The sequence below is a fragment of the Tinamus guttatus genome, unplaced genomic scaffold (assembly GCF_059628265.1).
Source record: "Tinamus guttatus ecotype Peru unplaced genomic scaffold, ASM5962826v1 Tinamus_guttatus_pri_ptg000211l, whole genome shotgun sequence".
Lineage (NCBI taxonomy): Eukaryota > Metazoa > Chordata > Aves > Tinamiformes > Tinamidae > Tinamus > Tinamus guttatus.
The window spans coordinates 9,470,560-9,486,567 of record NW_028288745.1 but is presented as its reverse complement, the minus strand read 5'-3'; the positions used below and the strand labels follow the sequence as shown (position 1 = coordinate 9,486,567).

The following is a 16,008-nucleotide window of genomic DNA, read 5'->3' as shown; positions in this document are numbered from 1 at the left end:
CCTTGAAGAGAATGTGAAGGTACAATAGTAGGTCATTGCTAGTTATAATCAAATAAGATTATAACTCAGGATGTAAATATGTTGTCCTCTTTTTGGGGAAAAGGGAGAGGATCTATCTTTTACTGTTAAGCTGGGGTAGTTGGAGCCTAAAGATCTATGACTCTATAAACCTATACTCACCTAGCTTACTTAAAATACAAATGTCTCTCATCTTAGTGTAAATAAAAAAAAAAAATAGCTAGCTGAGGTCCTCTGAAATCCCAGCCTTGGATCCCGATGCATGGAGTCAGCGTGCTGCTTTACAAACCAGCAGCTGAGTCCAGCCACGGTGCATCTTCCTGTGCACTGCTGAGGCGAGCTGCAACACCCACTGGCCCACAGAGCTGCTTGGGATCATCTTCCATAGCTAGCCAGCCTTGAGGAGGCCAGGTGGGAACACTGTGCTTTCCGAATTGCGTACTTTCTCTAGTGAGGAATGGAGGGAGAACTTAGTTAAGCCCTTTAACAAAAAATATTTCACTGCAAAACCCAAAGATTTGTTACCCAAGCTGCAGAACCAAAGTTTTGTTGTATTTTTACATTTTTTACATTTCCATATGATTTGTTTATGACAATCTAGTGACCTTTTTCTCCCCTCTTTCACAGATTGTTCTGGAGTAACAGTTTTGGCTAGAGGCAAGACAAAGAATTAATGAACCATTTTTATAGAGGGCTTGCACTCTCCTGTTTTCTGAAAGCTTTGCTCTTCAGAGGCCTTGATGTTGACACACAGCTTGTTTTTGAAAGTGACTGCCCTTCCACTGCTCCTTATTACTCAAGGCTTCACACCTGTAGGTTGCTGGCTTTAGTCTGATCTGCCTAAAATGGCTTTTTCAATGCAGTTGCACAAGTGCTTCAGGACAGGTGTTGTAGTGAGAGGTTACTCGTCGTGGAAGCCCTGCAGTTCATCCAGGCCAGGGGCAGCAGTACATCAGCAAATCCATAATGCCACATCCTGCAGGTTATCTGTGTCTTCCAACTACCTCCTTTGTAAATAGCATATTGATGGCAGTGACTAGTGTTGAGACCTTGCCAATCAATACGAACATTGAATAAGAGTTAATTGACACAAATAACTGCATCTCTCAGTTTGTGTACAAGAATGACGCCTTCCTGTGCTCTAATCAATATGGCTCCTTGTCGAGCATTGAAATAAAGCTGCTTTCTCTATTTGACAGAGTTTTCCCAGGTGATTTGGAGCTGTCTCTTCCACTGTGTCTCATCAAAGCAGATTAACTGGAATGTTACATACGAATTGCCTGTCAGGATGATTCCATCAGGCATTTCTTGCTAGTGTTTATTGCTGTCATCAGTATTGAGTCAAGACCTTCAGCCTTTGTTTTATCTCTTGTTCTATAACCAGAAAATGTAACAGTTTAGCAGGTACTAACTTCTGCTAGGTACTTCCATTAGCTATTTGAAACAGTAATTGGTAAGCATGGATCTTCTAATAACAGAAATAATCTGTATGTACCAAAACTACTGGTTCTCATTAGTCATCAGTTTCAATACATGTAGTAGATGATACATGTTTTTCCTTTCATCATTTAGCAAAATTAGGGCTGTAAAGGCACTACTAGAATAATCATTGCTTGCAAGACTTTGGTTGGAAAAATTGAGGAGAAAGAGGACAATATTGCTTTGATCATTACTCCTGTTAAAAATTCTTAGAATTTATTTTTATTATATTTCTGAAACAAAGGAATATGAAAGAATTGTATAATTATTGATAACTGGGCATTTCCCATTACTGTTCTGATTTATTAAATTTTTCATAAAGTTAATAGAATTTTAATTGTAACAATAGCAAGTGCCACAAATACTTGCCTTTTCCCACTTTTCATAATTCATAAACTTTTTTCATAATTATATTCTTTCTTGGAAAATTTAAAGACAAAACAAGAATTATCTTGTTACAATGTATTTATTTTTTAATATTTTATACTTAAGCAACATACTCTCTGAGTTTGGGGAAAAAAAAAAAAAACAGAAAGCTTTTAATAGCTTAGTGTATTGGAACACTAAATGTATAACTGATGTTTACAGATTGCTGTGCTTTGGCAACCCCTGAGCATAGCAATATGCTGTCTTCCTCCTGAAGCTGCAGTTACTGTACCCGGCCAGTCAGCAAGGATATGTTCTCTATCCTGTCTGCAGCTGTGATTTAGTGAGCAATTAGAGGCACACTTAACTTTCATTTGTTGGAGCTAACATAATTTGTGATGACTTCTATCATGTGGCCACTGGTGCCATTTAGTTGGTGATACTCTGGTAAAATTGCCGGAACTGGTGTTGTGAAGGGATCCAGTGATAAAGCTTCTAACCATGATTGTAACCTCTGCTGCTAATGCTGCTGTGTTCATGTGTGTGTGTGGTTTGGTTTGGGTTTTTTTTTTGTTTGTTTGAGTTTCTTTTGTTTTGTTTTTTCTTCCATGAGCTTCCACAGGTTAGAACTTTCAGGAACAGTCTCTTCCTTTGAGGTGCCTAGAACTGTCTTAAGTCCTTTATCCTAAAGAGAGCCTTGAAGATGCAATGGAAACCTGTTCTCAGACCCTTGCAGTGCTTGGTGTCCTCCATCCTCACTGTGTCTTACTGAACCCTTGCATGAAGCTCCTGGTAGAGCAGGTGAAATACCACCTTTCAGAAAAATATTGCTCCCACTCCTTCAAGTAACTTCCCATCTTCCAGTGCCTCTGGAAATGGATGTGAATGAAGGGCAGCTTCATTCTCATTCTGAATTTTTACTCATCGAGACAGAAAGGAGTCTGAGAGCAAGAAGGAAAGAACCATTGAAGTACTTGATAACTCTGTGTGTGGCACCATCAGTCTAAATCTATTTAATGAATCACTTTTGTAGAGGACTTGCACTTTCCTGTTTTCTGAAAGCTTTGCTCTTCAGAGGCCTTTCTGGATGCCCACAGAGCTGCGGTTTCATTGTCAGCTCTGACTTTCCCATAAGTTTGTACTTGTCCTGAGCACCATGCTCACACAAAACTGACTGTAACAGGTCGAGTGTGATCTCTGCATTTGGCTTGAAGCAGCTGTGCCCTACCTAGAAGTTAAACCAAATGTGTCATGAGGCAGCCCTTTTGCTCAATATCCACGTGGTTCTTGATGCACACCTCATTTTCCGCCTCTTGTATCTGCACTAGCTTCCACTAAGTTAGAATTCCAGGTTTCTGTTAATAGTAAGAACCATCAGAGGGCGGTTTCTAGTTTCTTGCGAAATGCAGTCGCGTTTCCACAGCATTAGCTCTTACAAAAAATCTGGATCTGAAACCAACAGGGGGTTTACTCTTCATGTCCCATTTTTGTATAGAGGAAGAGACTTACTGAGAGTTCTGCAGCCCCTTCCTTATAGATGGAGATGGGAGAGAACCCTGAAAGTTTGTGAATTGCTCAGATAAAGTTGTACTTGCCATATTATTATCTAGCATATTAATGGTAGATTTAGCTGAAAATTCAGCAGTCAAAATCTTTAATCTGACTTTAAAATGTTCTGATGTACCTAAATTACTGTTTTTCAGGTTAACAAACAGAAATATTATTCACAAAATGCCTGAATGGACTCTAATTGCTATTGTCTTGTTATCTGCGTAAGTACCTAAAATGTCAAATACTTATATCTTACAAATATCTTAAGTCTTGTCTCAATTAGCTAGTTAAGACAGAAGTAGGGAAAGTAATGGAAATGAAGTAACTTCTCTTGACAAAGCAGGTGATTGTCCCACTTGCAGCAGCATGTTAACAATGGACATATGTAATGTTTGTTTTTTTAAAAAAAGTTGCATTTTGGAGTTTTATGCAAGAGGAAAGGCAGGTAGAAGGAAGGAATTGACTTTTACATGGACTTTTTGAAATTAGAAAATACTTTATACTACCTTTTATAATGACCTTTGCAATTTTTCCTTAAATTTGTTGAAGAATTTCACACTTTTGCAATAAAATTCAAATTATTTTGGTCGATATGGTGTACTTCTATATGTTTACGTTTGAATTATCTTCCTATACTCTAGCAAACCTCTTCGAGAAAGGAAACTTTGGTTTAGTAGTCCTAACTTCTTGATAGGAATATTAGAATATTTGTGCGTGTGTATAGGAATTCACGTTCTTGTTTAAGATTTTGATACTGCAGTGCTTAGACCCATCCTTAGCTTTGTTCTACATTCTACAGAATTAAATTCTTTATGAGAGTTTTCCTAACAGATTTTTATTATATTCTCTTTTAGGAAGCCTCTATACTGAGAGTTGAAGTATAAAAGCTATAGTCATATGCATCAAATAACTTGCTTTATTTATATTCTGCAAATGAACGTACATTCCTAAAGTCAAAAAAAAACCCACCATAAAACCTCAGCTGTTTATAAAGCAGTTCTATCACAAATTCATATTAAACATTTAACATTAGTTCACTTTTTAGGAAATCACTGGTGGTTTCACATAGTGTCAGGCCATACCTTTCAGTAGGGTTAAAGCCATCAAGCAATCTTTTTATGTCTTTCAGCTTGAATTACAAGATTGCAAAAATCTTATTTCAGAGGCTGTTTATTACCGCCCTGCTGCTCCTTCTTTTGGGCTTGCTGGGTCACTGGAGCCTGTAGGATAGAGAAGTGCTTACAGACGTGCTGAGGTCAGGAAGTGTTGTGGACCAACCTCATGGCATCCCCAGTACTGCACTTACTTTCTTTGATATTACTTCAGTCTGACACATTGTTCTGGCTCTCCTGTCCCAAGGAAGGCTGTACCAGTAGGCATTAGAGTAGGCTTCAGCGAGCCCTACATCTATGTCACCCAGCCAGATACCGCTCAAATGATTCATTAAATCAGAACACAGAAAGTAACTTTACTTGAATGCCTTGGCATAAATTTTTTATCAACTGTAAGAACAAATCTTTTGTCATTTTTACTATATATTCCTATGGTTGAATTGGTAATTTGTGAAACAGATCTTATGAATTTTTCAAGTAGCTCTTTTACATTTAGTGAAATGGTGACTGTTTTGATCATGGGTGAAAATATGTCAATGATGTTTGCTGCATATGATAAGCCCTAAGTATTTACATACTTAATTGTTTTAAGATATTTTAAGATGTTATGGAGCATCTTAATGCAGACGGACTTCACAGTAGTAGGCAGACTTGCAGTTGCAACTGTTGGACTTTGCTTGCACCCCATCTTGTGCCTAGGTGTTGTGGCTCACCACTTCCTTCTCGTATATGGCTAGGACGCGGAGGGCTGACACAGCGTGCAGTGCACTGGATGCTCTGGCTCTTGTTGTGGTCTCTGCGCTCTGTTCTGCGAGTAGCCAGCATCGTTATCGTCATTACTGCCGTGCTGCATCCAGCTGTCATCGCAATGCGATGCACGTATTGCGCCATGGCAATGCTGTCCTCTCTTCATTAGAGTGAGGGGGTGTGTGTGAATAAAACTTTTTTTAAGAGACTCTAAGATGGTCACACTGCCTAATACTGCAGCTTAAATTAGACCTAGGCTCTGTATATAGTCTGCTGGGCCTCCAGAAGCCCTTCAAAGTGATTACGAGTTCTTAACTATCGACTGTTTAAGAAACCCGGGCTTCTGATTCATAGTTTTGAAGTAAAGTGCCTGAAATTAGACAATGTAAATATCTTTCTGTAAATACAAAATGTTGGAAATCCCAGTAGTGGAGCATATCCTCTTTCTTTAGTGATCAGATGGATTTATTCAGTCAAATTATCATATAAAATATGAACAACAAGCCTGAGTCATTATTGAAAATCTAGCCTGAGGCAATCTTGCATTTCTGACCAGCGCATTCAGCAATAGTTACAGACCTTCCTAGAATACACTTTGCCAGTGAAGCCAGTGAAGAGACTATGCATTCATTCCTAAGATAGTGTACGTCACTCTTAAATAAGGCATTTGATCTACAGGTAATTTTTATTTGGTGGTTGTAATAATTTTGGTAGTGGCAGATTTCTGCCTCTTCCTGTTTCATTATTCAGTACGTTAGCAGAATTGTGTGTTACAGTAGTATCTGCTTTCTAATGTAGTATAAACTAGAATGCAGAAGGTATATCTTTTCCACCAAAGAGCTTTATGAGGTATTAAATGTACCGGATAAATAGATGCACATACAGTAGTTGAAGAAAGAATGGAGAAAGCAGTGGGAGGATTGGTTACTATACAAGCAGGGGCATTTGCTGTTTTTAGTGTATACCCATGGTACAGTCTAATGGAAAGCTTTCAAGATATTTTCAGGAAATGTCTGCTTTCATTTTAGTTATCTGAACTGGCTGGTTCCAGTGAACTGTGGTCAGTTTCATCTGCACAGCCTAGGCAAGAGGGTTCCCCCGATAAAAGCTTTGAAGCACTTCAAAATGTTCTGGGATTAGTTTATAAGCATTGGGCTGCAGTATTTAAACACACTGAAAATGGCCATGATCACTAAACAAAAGCCCTCGTTATATGTGTGCAGCCACTTTAGGTAAATGTGTCCTGGGGAGATGCACTCTAGAGGTTTGCTCTCCCCGAGATGGCGGCTCAGGAGCTGGAGCGTTTGGGCACGGGTTCGCTCTTTGCGCACCGGAGCACGGCTATGGCTTGAAACTGAAATTTCTATTTTCGGCGTAATTCAGATGTTTGTGATATTTCTGCTGTGTTCTCGAGCTCTGGAAGCTGTCTGATGTACAAATATATATTGGATGTGAATGGATCTTACAGAGTGGCTGTATAAATCACACTTGTACTCTGCAGTCTTCTGGTTTTGTTTAAATGACATGAGTGCTACCTTTCAGTGTCTGAAAGATACTTATTCCTACAAAGAAAGCATACCATTGAAGTGGATGCTCTTTTATTTAGCAAGTGTAATTATGATAAAAAAGCGAGTAGAATTCCATCCGAAAAAGATACTTTATCTGTAATCTAGGAGTGTGGTTTCCATTCTGAAACAGTGTTTGCGGGTCCAAAAGTCCCAAACCTCTTTCTTTATAAAATAACTTAAATTTGGCACAATCCTTGTTTCTATCATTTGATAGAAATAAGAAAGATGTATTCTTTCTCTTGCTCATTAAAAGTTTTCATTTGGTATGCATGAACTCAGGTTTTCTGTTAAGCAGTTCTTGCTTATCAGCACTTTCTAAGCACACTCAACCTGCCTATTTGGCATATTCTGCAGGAAATCACTATTACTTTACTTCCTCCTGCCATGTCCCAGGATTACTTGGGAAATATATACAGCACAGTACACGGAGGGATTTGCAGTGTTATGGAATACATGAGTGACGACTTCAGGTTCAAAAATCTTCATTTACTGTTCATAAAATGGAGGAGTGAGGAGGAAGAAGAAGTGTTAGTAGTTAGAAAGAAAATGTTTCTCTTTATAGACAGTTTTACCATTTTGACACTTTCTTTTTTGGGACTATCTCTCAGTGGAGTTCATGCACTGTTGAACTTGCCCCATTTACCTGTTGATCAAGCAGATGGAAAAAATACTTAGCCCTATTAAATAGATGTTTTTTAAACAGTTCTCTATTTCTTGTAAAGATCTTTATGTAAATGTATTAGGCAGATTTCAGTGTCACGTTTTCCCTCTCTCCGTAATTGCTGCATACAGGTTTAGTTATTGGAAGTCATGTTGTAGCCCAGAATTAGTTCTGCTTCTGTACGGTCACTTGTAGATTATTCTGAGCTGATGCTGCAATTAAGACACTGCGAGTAGTGGAGCACTGTTAACAGCTGCCTAAAATTTATTTTAAAGGTATTTTTAAGTTCATCTACTGAGCAAATAATACTAGCAATAACTTTGCACCCAAATTCTGAAGCTCTAGCCTTATGAAAATAACTTCCTTATTAATGATTAATCTTAATACATTGCATGCAAACATATTTTTATCACGAAACATAACCCATCTGCTAAAAGAAAAACATGACTGTGACACACAAATGTATATTTTATTTTTAGGGTTTTAACTTTATCTTAGTAAACTTTCTAAAGAACAGCCTACATTTATTGGGGACATGACACATCTTTTGACTTACAGGAAACTTCTTAAGATGCAAATCAGTGTTGAGTCTGGCTTGTTGTTTCTGAACCAAGAAAAATGTAGAGGCATACATCACTGGAAAGATTACCAGGGCTTCCTAGAATTTGATCCCCAGGTATTTTGTACCAACAGCATTTCTAGCACAGCTTTGTGGATTAAGTTTTCCCCTGTGCAGAGTCATACTGATACCACAACTAACCTAAGTGTTGTCCTCTCCGCACTGCAAAAATAGTGCCTGAAGTAGAAGTGTTATTTTATTTAACTCTTCTGATATCATCAGAAGACCATCAACCCTGTTCTTATGATGATACAGATTATGAAGCATAAAACTTTATGATACAAGGCAGTAAGATGGGCTATTTAAAAAGAGAGTACTTCATTCCTGGAATTCCTCTGTCCGATAGCTGTTGCAAGCATCAGATCTGGCATGACAGTCTTTTTCTTTTTCTTTTTTTTTTTTTCCCCTATGAGGTGGGTTTTCAGAGGGGGTTTTTAAGGAGGAATATTTCTTAAAGTGATTAAAAACATCTTCAAAATCTTGTTTATAATTTAATATGCACTTGAAAAGAAAATCAGTTGAATCACTGAGCTAAGTTATAACTCCCTTAGATAAGAGAAGTAGTCCACAGAACTACTCAGCGACTCATACCTCAGAAACATGTTAGGGGGAAATAGAGAGATGCACTTCATTAGTTTTCATATATATGTTATGGCGGAGAATGTTGATCTGTTTATAGTATTCTGCAGTGACCAGAGATAAATTGAAAATTATTTAGAGGCATGAAAAATTTGAAGGGGGATGGAGAAGATTAGGCCTAATTATGTAAAGGAGACAAATTATTTTTCTGATCTGATAAATTACAGTGCATGGGGTACTGATGATGAACTAGAAACTTATTTTCATTTCCTGATAATGCAGGAATTGAAAGCACAAACTCCCTTTGTAGTTTTCTTCTTACTTCGTTCCTTCTTGAGAAATAAAAACAGTTTGGTGCCCAATGGTCTGATCCAGTGTGGCAATTAATTTCTGATTCTAATGCAGATGTTAATGCTGAAGGCAAATAACATACAGCATTTCCTGACGTATGTTCCTTTCATATTAATGAAAACAATTGAAAGCAGAAAGTACAGCCTCTTTGAGGAGGCGTCACTGGCTAGAGGAAAATGTGCAAGGCCTGTCTGTGAGCAAGGGGGCTCTAATGACACCTTTGGACTCTGTGAGCAGCCCGTTGTAGTGCACTTAAAATCCAGAGGGCAGGTGGCTCTTCTTGATGCAAAGTGTAACCAAAACAAGTACTTGAGATAACGGGGCAGCTGTCAGTTAACCGGAGTGGTTGATATGCTCAGTCTCCCTGCCTCGAGCATAACCGAATGTTGCTACAGGAATGACTGTAACTGTTTAGATAGTGAACACATAGATAATGTGCCTTGAAATAACCATACGCTCCTAAAATATTGAATATCATGATGTAAGGAAAAAAAAAAAAAAAAGGGATGCTTTAATTAGTTGGTGGAAAACATAGCTAACCAATATTTGGGAGTCCAGCAACTGTACTGTACACTGCTACATATTGCTGGATATAAATGCAGATGCCTGATTGTTCAAAGGCTTGGGATCTCAGCCTTTGAGAGGTATAGTGTACATTTGATGTATATTTCACATCTATGTATATATTACACATGTACTGTGTGTTACATTGAAATGCAGCTAAGACTCTCCTGCTCTGTCTGTGTTAACATTTTATGAAAACACTGAGTAGATTTAACTCGTTTATGACAAAACTTGATGTTTCTGAGACGAACTAGTCAGTTTTTAATAGAATAAGGGATATGGAGAATCAAACTTTATTGCAGTTTATTCAGGTTTTTTTCCATATAGGCATTTAGCCCAGGTGTACCTTTACAAATAGCTGTCAATACTATTCTTGATTGTAGAGATTGTAAAATGGAGATTAAGAGTAGCCCAGTAACTAGAGATCACGCAACAAGTCAGTGTTAGATCCAGAAATAAAAAAAAATTAAGCAGGACTTTGAGGGATTTTTAAGAGTCTCTTTTTGAGAGGTCCAAAACTGCTGCTGTTTTCAAAACCATGGAATGTAAGCAAAAAAAAATATTGAGGTCCAAATATTTAACTTCTAAAGAAGAAAAATTTGGACACAGTACAAGCAAGTCTATTGCTATCGTGTCTCTTTACTCAGCTGCAGCATTCCAGGTGTTTGATCTGTATATGGGACTGAAAAGTAGATAATCAAGTTACAATGGTTAGAAAGTTCTGAAACTAAGCTGTGATCGATTTTTATGATCGTCGTTTCCATAGTAACTGAGTGCAGGTGAGTACAATGTATAATGAAGCACTGACAAGTTATTCGCCTGAGCATATTGCTTTGTAGCTGTTCTACCTGTAACATATTTATCTAAATTAATGTTTATTGAAAACCTGTTTTGCATATCATCAAGATAATGAATTGATGGCAAAATATTACACTATGTAGCAGCCAAAAAATCCAGCAATTGCAAAAAAGTATGTATATTAATAATTTTTAATTCATTAAATGCGCCAGGTCTGTATATAAATACACTTACTGGATATTTCAATTGCCCATTGTATGTGCACAATAATTAATACAGCAGTGTAAACTTTATATAATACTTATAAGGTTCATGCTCTCAAGAGCTTATATCTTGCAGAGACTTGTACCTGTATTTAATTTCACATGATTAACTAATGCAAGGACTTCAATAGCATAGATTCTAATGTGTCACAGGAAAACTTTGTGGGACATAAGTAAGGAATCGAAGACTGAAATGGATGAATGTATCTTAAATATATATATATATATATATATATATATATATAACTTAAAATTTCAACCAAGTTGAAAAAGAGGAGAAAAGGGGGAACAAATGGTAGGACTGAGAAGTACCTTTGATCTGTCAGCTGGTTAGCAGGAAACAGACTTCAAATAAAGGGAGCTCTTTAAACAAGGTCTGTCCTTGAAATGTGTACCTAAGAAACTTAGATTTGTTGGAAAGAAACAGCTGATAGTGATTTCTTCTGAACTTTATATTGGCTGGGGTTTATGCAGATAGGTAAGCTAAACTGAAACATTTTGGAAGTACTTCTTGTATGAATGGAAGCGCTTTAAATGGCACACAGTGTAAGTTCTGATACTTTGTGTCTGTGAACTAGTGTTTTAGTATTAAATTGGAATAATGGTAATGTAGAAGTGGGTCCCATACTTGGATTTGGTTCTGAAAAAATCATCCTGCAGTCATATCTCTCAATACAAAATGGTAAAACATTTTAAAATAAATGTTTGAAAATAGAGTTGCCAAAAATGTTTTAAGCTAGTCATGTGTCCTTGAACCTTTGTATTGTAACACCAAAATATTTTCAGGGTGTTGGCCGTCATCTTTCTCATTACACAAGCCAAGCCTGGGTGAAATACAGTTAACCCTGGGTTTCTGATGAAGCCAGCAGGGCTTGGCATTACAAGGATAGCACAAAGCTGGCAAACACTTTCAGAAAATATTACCATTTATTTTGCACCTGCTGAATGTTCTGAAATGAGTGGTTCCTTTCCTGGACAACTACGGAAGGAACTGAATCTATTTGATTGCTGTATGGTCAATAAAATACCTCAGAAAGAACATTATAGGAGTGATACTGTTCGAAAATAAAAGATGCTTGCATTGCAAAGGTTAAAATAATTATACAAAGCAATAACCTTTCAGAACCCTTCTTGGCCCAGTCGAAAATGTTGCTATCATGTTTTTGTGGTATCACCCTCAAGGAACTGAAAGATGATAATACTAAGAAATGCCATTTTCCCATTACTTTCTGAGAGAACTGTATTATACCTTTTAATAAATGGGGGTAAAATAGTATGTTATAGGAAATGACAGTTTAAGATGCTTGTTTAAATATTGAGACATTTTTTGTTTATCTTTTCAGTAATTTAGAGATGCAGTCTACATTTTAATGCATATTATCTTCAAGTATAAAATGTTACAGAACTGGCAATTAGCACTGATTGTCTATACCAGATGGCTACACCATTCAAGGAAATATTTCACCACAGTTTCTTTGAATTTGTGGCATATTTTTTAAGACTTTTGTGTGGTCCTTTGCATTATGAAATTAATTACTGACCTAATGATGTAAACAGTGTTTTTAATTATAAATAATAAAGTGTATTGTCCTCATCAAAGGTCAGATCTATCTTATTAATGTATATTGTGAGGACACTCTATTTTTTTTCCCTTTCTTGCTCTCACTGTATCAGTGCAAGCTTATTATGAAAGTCTTTTCACAGCAGCATACTGGAAGTTATATGGTGAGCTGTTAGAAATAACAGCTGGCGACCGATGGAGCAGGCCCTGGCTTTCCAGGGAAGGGGAATCAAAAGTGGAGTAATCAGTATATCCTGCTACTTATGCAAATAGCTTTGTTCATTAGGTGGAAAATGGAAAGTCTCAAAGCTTTTGCATTTTATTAAATTCATTTTCAGTACACAGTTTCTGGTTTTAGTTAAGGAGCTGTAAGCTTGTTGTCCAAACACATTTGCCCTGCATAGGCAGTTTAAAGTTGGAGTTCCCATGCAATGTACAGCTTAACGTTTAAAAAGATTCGTTAGAGTAGAGCCAGGGCGGTATTTTACAAATGCTCCCTCAGCCTTGGGAGCCTCTTTGGGGAGAGCATTTCCCTTTGTGTTCAAGGGCAGAAAATGAGCAAAACTCCCCGTCGCAGCCGGGGGGCTCTGCTGCGGAGCTGGGTCATGGGGGTTGGCGCCCCGGGCCCCTTCCTGCAGAGCCACGAGAGCTTCACACGCCTCTGCGGGAGCGTTTTCGGCATTGCCAGTCACTCTATTAATCACATATCAATAACTGAGTTAGAAAAGAGCAAATCCATTGACCCTTTGAGTTGCTAATAAGCATCAAACGGTTGAATACAGCCTCGTTAGTACAGGTTGCTGTTAGTTGTGTCCGTTCGGCAGCACCATGAGTGACATTTTGGTTTGTTAAAAGGGATGGAGTTTTACTCATGTCCAGATATGTACCATTAACAGTGTATGTGGAAGAAGAAAAAGTTAATTTTTGAATGAACCTTCAGTTTTGTAACATATTTGGATTATGTAGGATTTCCAATTTTTGATTTTGAATCAGTGTTTGTAGCATTGATTTAAATGTAGTGGACAAAAAATTAAAATTATAAATAATTTAGCTTTAGTTGCCATCAAAGGATTAAAGTGTCTGTGCTGGATTCTGTGGACAAGTCAGTACACAGTAATGAAAGGAAAGTTAAATAATAAATAAGACACAGGTTGCACTCTAGCTACAGAATTCTTTATGATGTGAATAAGGTCTTTAGGCTATATTTAAAGCTAAACCAGAAGTAGCTTTTTTCCCCCCTAAGAAAATTGCTTTTTTCTGTGAGTTTAAATCGTGTGGTTTAGTGGGGTTTTTTTTCTTTTTCTTTTTTAACATTTGTCTAAGAATATAGAAAATGTGAACAGATTTGTGGAAGCTAAAGAAAAATGCCTCTGAATGACAACTTCCATCTTCAGGCTATAGGATATGCTAAAAAAGTCCTTGGAGTCCGCTTTCATTCCAGTGCTGCAAATGACACTAATCATAACTACACTTTTTCCCACTAGTAGCATGTAATTAAACGGAAAACTTAATTCCAGAGATATCTTTAAATACTTCTACATCTTGTTTGTAAGTTAGATGTTTCCAGTTCAGCATAGTCTGTCAAATATTAATGTGTTCTAATGGAAAATGTTCACTTCAGAAACAGCCTTTTGCTCTTAACACGACTTTTCTGAAATGTTAAGCTTTTTAAATCAAGCTCAAACTGAAGTTTTAAGAAAAAAAAAAAGGAAATTGTGAGTATAACAGCTAAATTGCATGTTAAACAGGTAGTATTTTCCATTTTCTGAGTGTACACTAATGCAGAATGATTGTGTAACCACTTACATATACCTAAGATGATATGTATGTTTTTAATCTCCCTGCTATTGCGGCTTTAACCAACAGCTACACTCACATTGTGCCTCAGATTGGCTTTCTAGACACTTCCGCTTGATGGATGAATTTTGCTCTAAGTTCTTTGAATTTAGTTTTTTTGCTCTGGGCTCTGTGGCTGTCTGCTTTTTACTAGTCTCCCGAGTGTGAGTTTGAGGAAAATTCCTTTTCAGGCCTGCTTGCCAAACAAGTGGCTGCATGTAGCCTGTTTTCATGAGCTCAGTTGTGCCAATATGTTAAAGCTTGTTTGAAAAAAAAAAAAAATCAAAGCAGAGGTGATTTGCCTCGTGAATTTATGATAATTTGAGGTGCAGAGTAGGGAGGAGTCTGATAATACTCCCTGCCAGTCCCCCAGAAAATCAATATTTAGGTAATATCGGTACAAGGATTTACAGAAAATGTGAGAGAAGAAAAACACGGAAGTCCTGTGTTTTTGTGTCCCCATAATGTTTTTCTGCTATGTATTGATTAATTCATAAAGATGATAACTGGCGTCTGACATTCATGACTTCTTTTTGTAAATAGTTGACACATAGTAGTCTTTTAAGTGTGAATTTTGAATGGAAATTTGACAGGGAAATCATGAAGTACAGAAAAGCCAGAAATTATGACACTTAGCAGCGTGATCAATGAGGAAACCCTCATTTATGGATTCACATAAGCTACTGTTTTACAACCACCCTGTCAACTGCGCAAAAAGATCACTAACGAGTCTATGCCAGATCCAGGTAAACTGCTTAGATATAGAGTTGCCGTCAAATTATTTTCCATTTGTGTCCGAGTGTGGATGATATCCTGGAATACTCCTAACCTTTTAGGATTTTTTTTTAATTTACAGCAGATTCTGTTTAATGCTTTATTGACTGGTGACTGTATCCAATTTCTTCACATTATTTATCAATATTTCTCCTAAATCACTCATGTTGACAAGGTGTAATGGCCTTGTGTTGTAACAATGGAACAAATGTGCTCTAGACTTTAAGTCAGCCTATTGCTGTAATGGCTTATTGTCCCCTCAGAACCTTTAATAGCTCTGTTAGATGATTTGTCCTGATGTTAAAGACATGTATGCACTTTTATTTTTCTGTTAAGTGTAAACAGGATGTTTCCAGAACTTCAGGTAAAATGCTTTGAGTAATCTGAGGAATGTGATGGTCCTCTCATAGTCGAATTTGTGACTGCAAAAATAGCAAAAGAAAATACATGGGATTTCCCTTGCAGGTAGGACCCTTAGCAAGAGGTTACTTACAGAACCTCAACCAGAAACTTGTTGGCAGCCTTCCCTGCAGCACATCTGACTCTTTTTTTTTTATTTTTTATTTTTTTGAGAATGAAAAAAAATATATGTATTTTGCCTTACAAGTGTTGCTACCCCTTGCTTTGTTTCCATGTTCTGATTTCAGGAAGTGAATGTTCAATAAACTTTTGTGATCGTTACTAAGACTCCCTCATTCTCGCAGAAAAATAGTTATCAGTCATCCCGGTTATGATGATCTTAAGTCTTAAACACTTAAAAATTAGAATGTCAAGAAAGAAAATTTAGAAGGAGGAAAAAAAAGCTATGATGATGATGTGGAGTAATTCATAATGCTTGAATGCTTATAATCAGCAAAAATATTTATATTTTGTTTGGAATTCCAAAGTTTTTCTGTAGAAAGACAGTTGGCAGTTATCTTTCTTTATTTGGCTTTGTAATTCTGTTCTTGTTTGAGTTTCAAGCACTGCAAACAAGATAAAGAACTGATGTTCATATCCATGGGTTCGACCATGGTCAATGATTTTTATTTTTAAAGCTACTGCTTTTAGAATGAGATAGGCAGAGGCTTATTTTTAATGCAGTAGGAACTGTTTGTTCAAACTTTTGTGATAATTGGTCTATGGAGTTTGCTTATGGCTGTAGAAATGTTCTGCACAACA

The 16,008-nt window shown here is 37.0% G+C and overlaps 1 protein-coding gene across 1 annotated transcript in view; it reads left to right on the top strand.

Annotated features, from left to right (window-relative positions):
• The window catches only part of RPAP2 (RNA polymerase II associated protein 2), a 35,628-nt gene that overhangs the window by 13,988 nt on the left and 5,632 nt on the right, over positions 1 to 16,008 (top strand). The window contains exon 11 of the mRNA XM_088524557.1: positions 3,567 to 3,635. Within this exon, the coding sequence (XP_088380683.1) occupies positions 3,567 to 3,635 (69 nt within the window). The remainder of the gene's footprint in view (positions 1 to 3,566; positions 3,636 to 16,008) is intronic.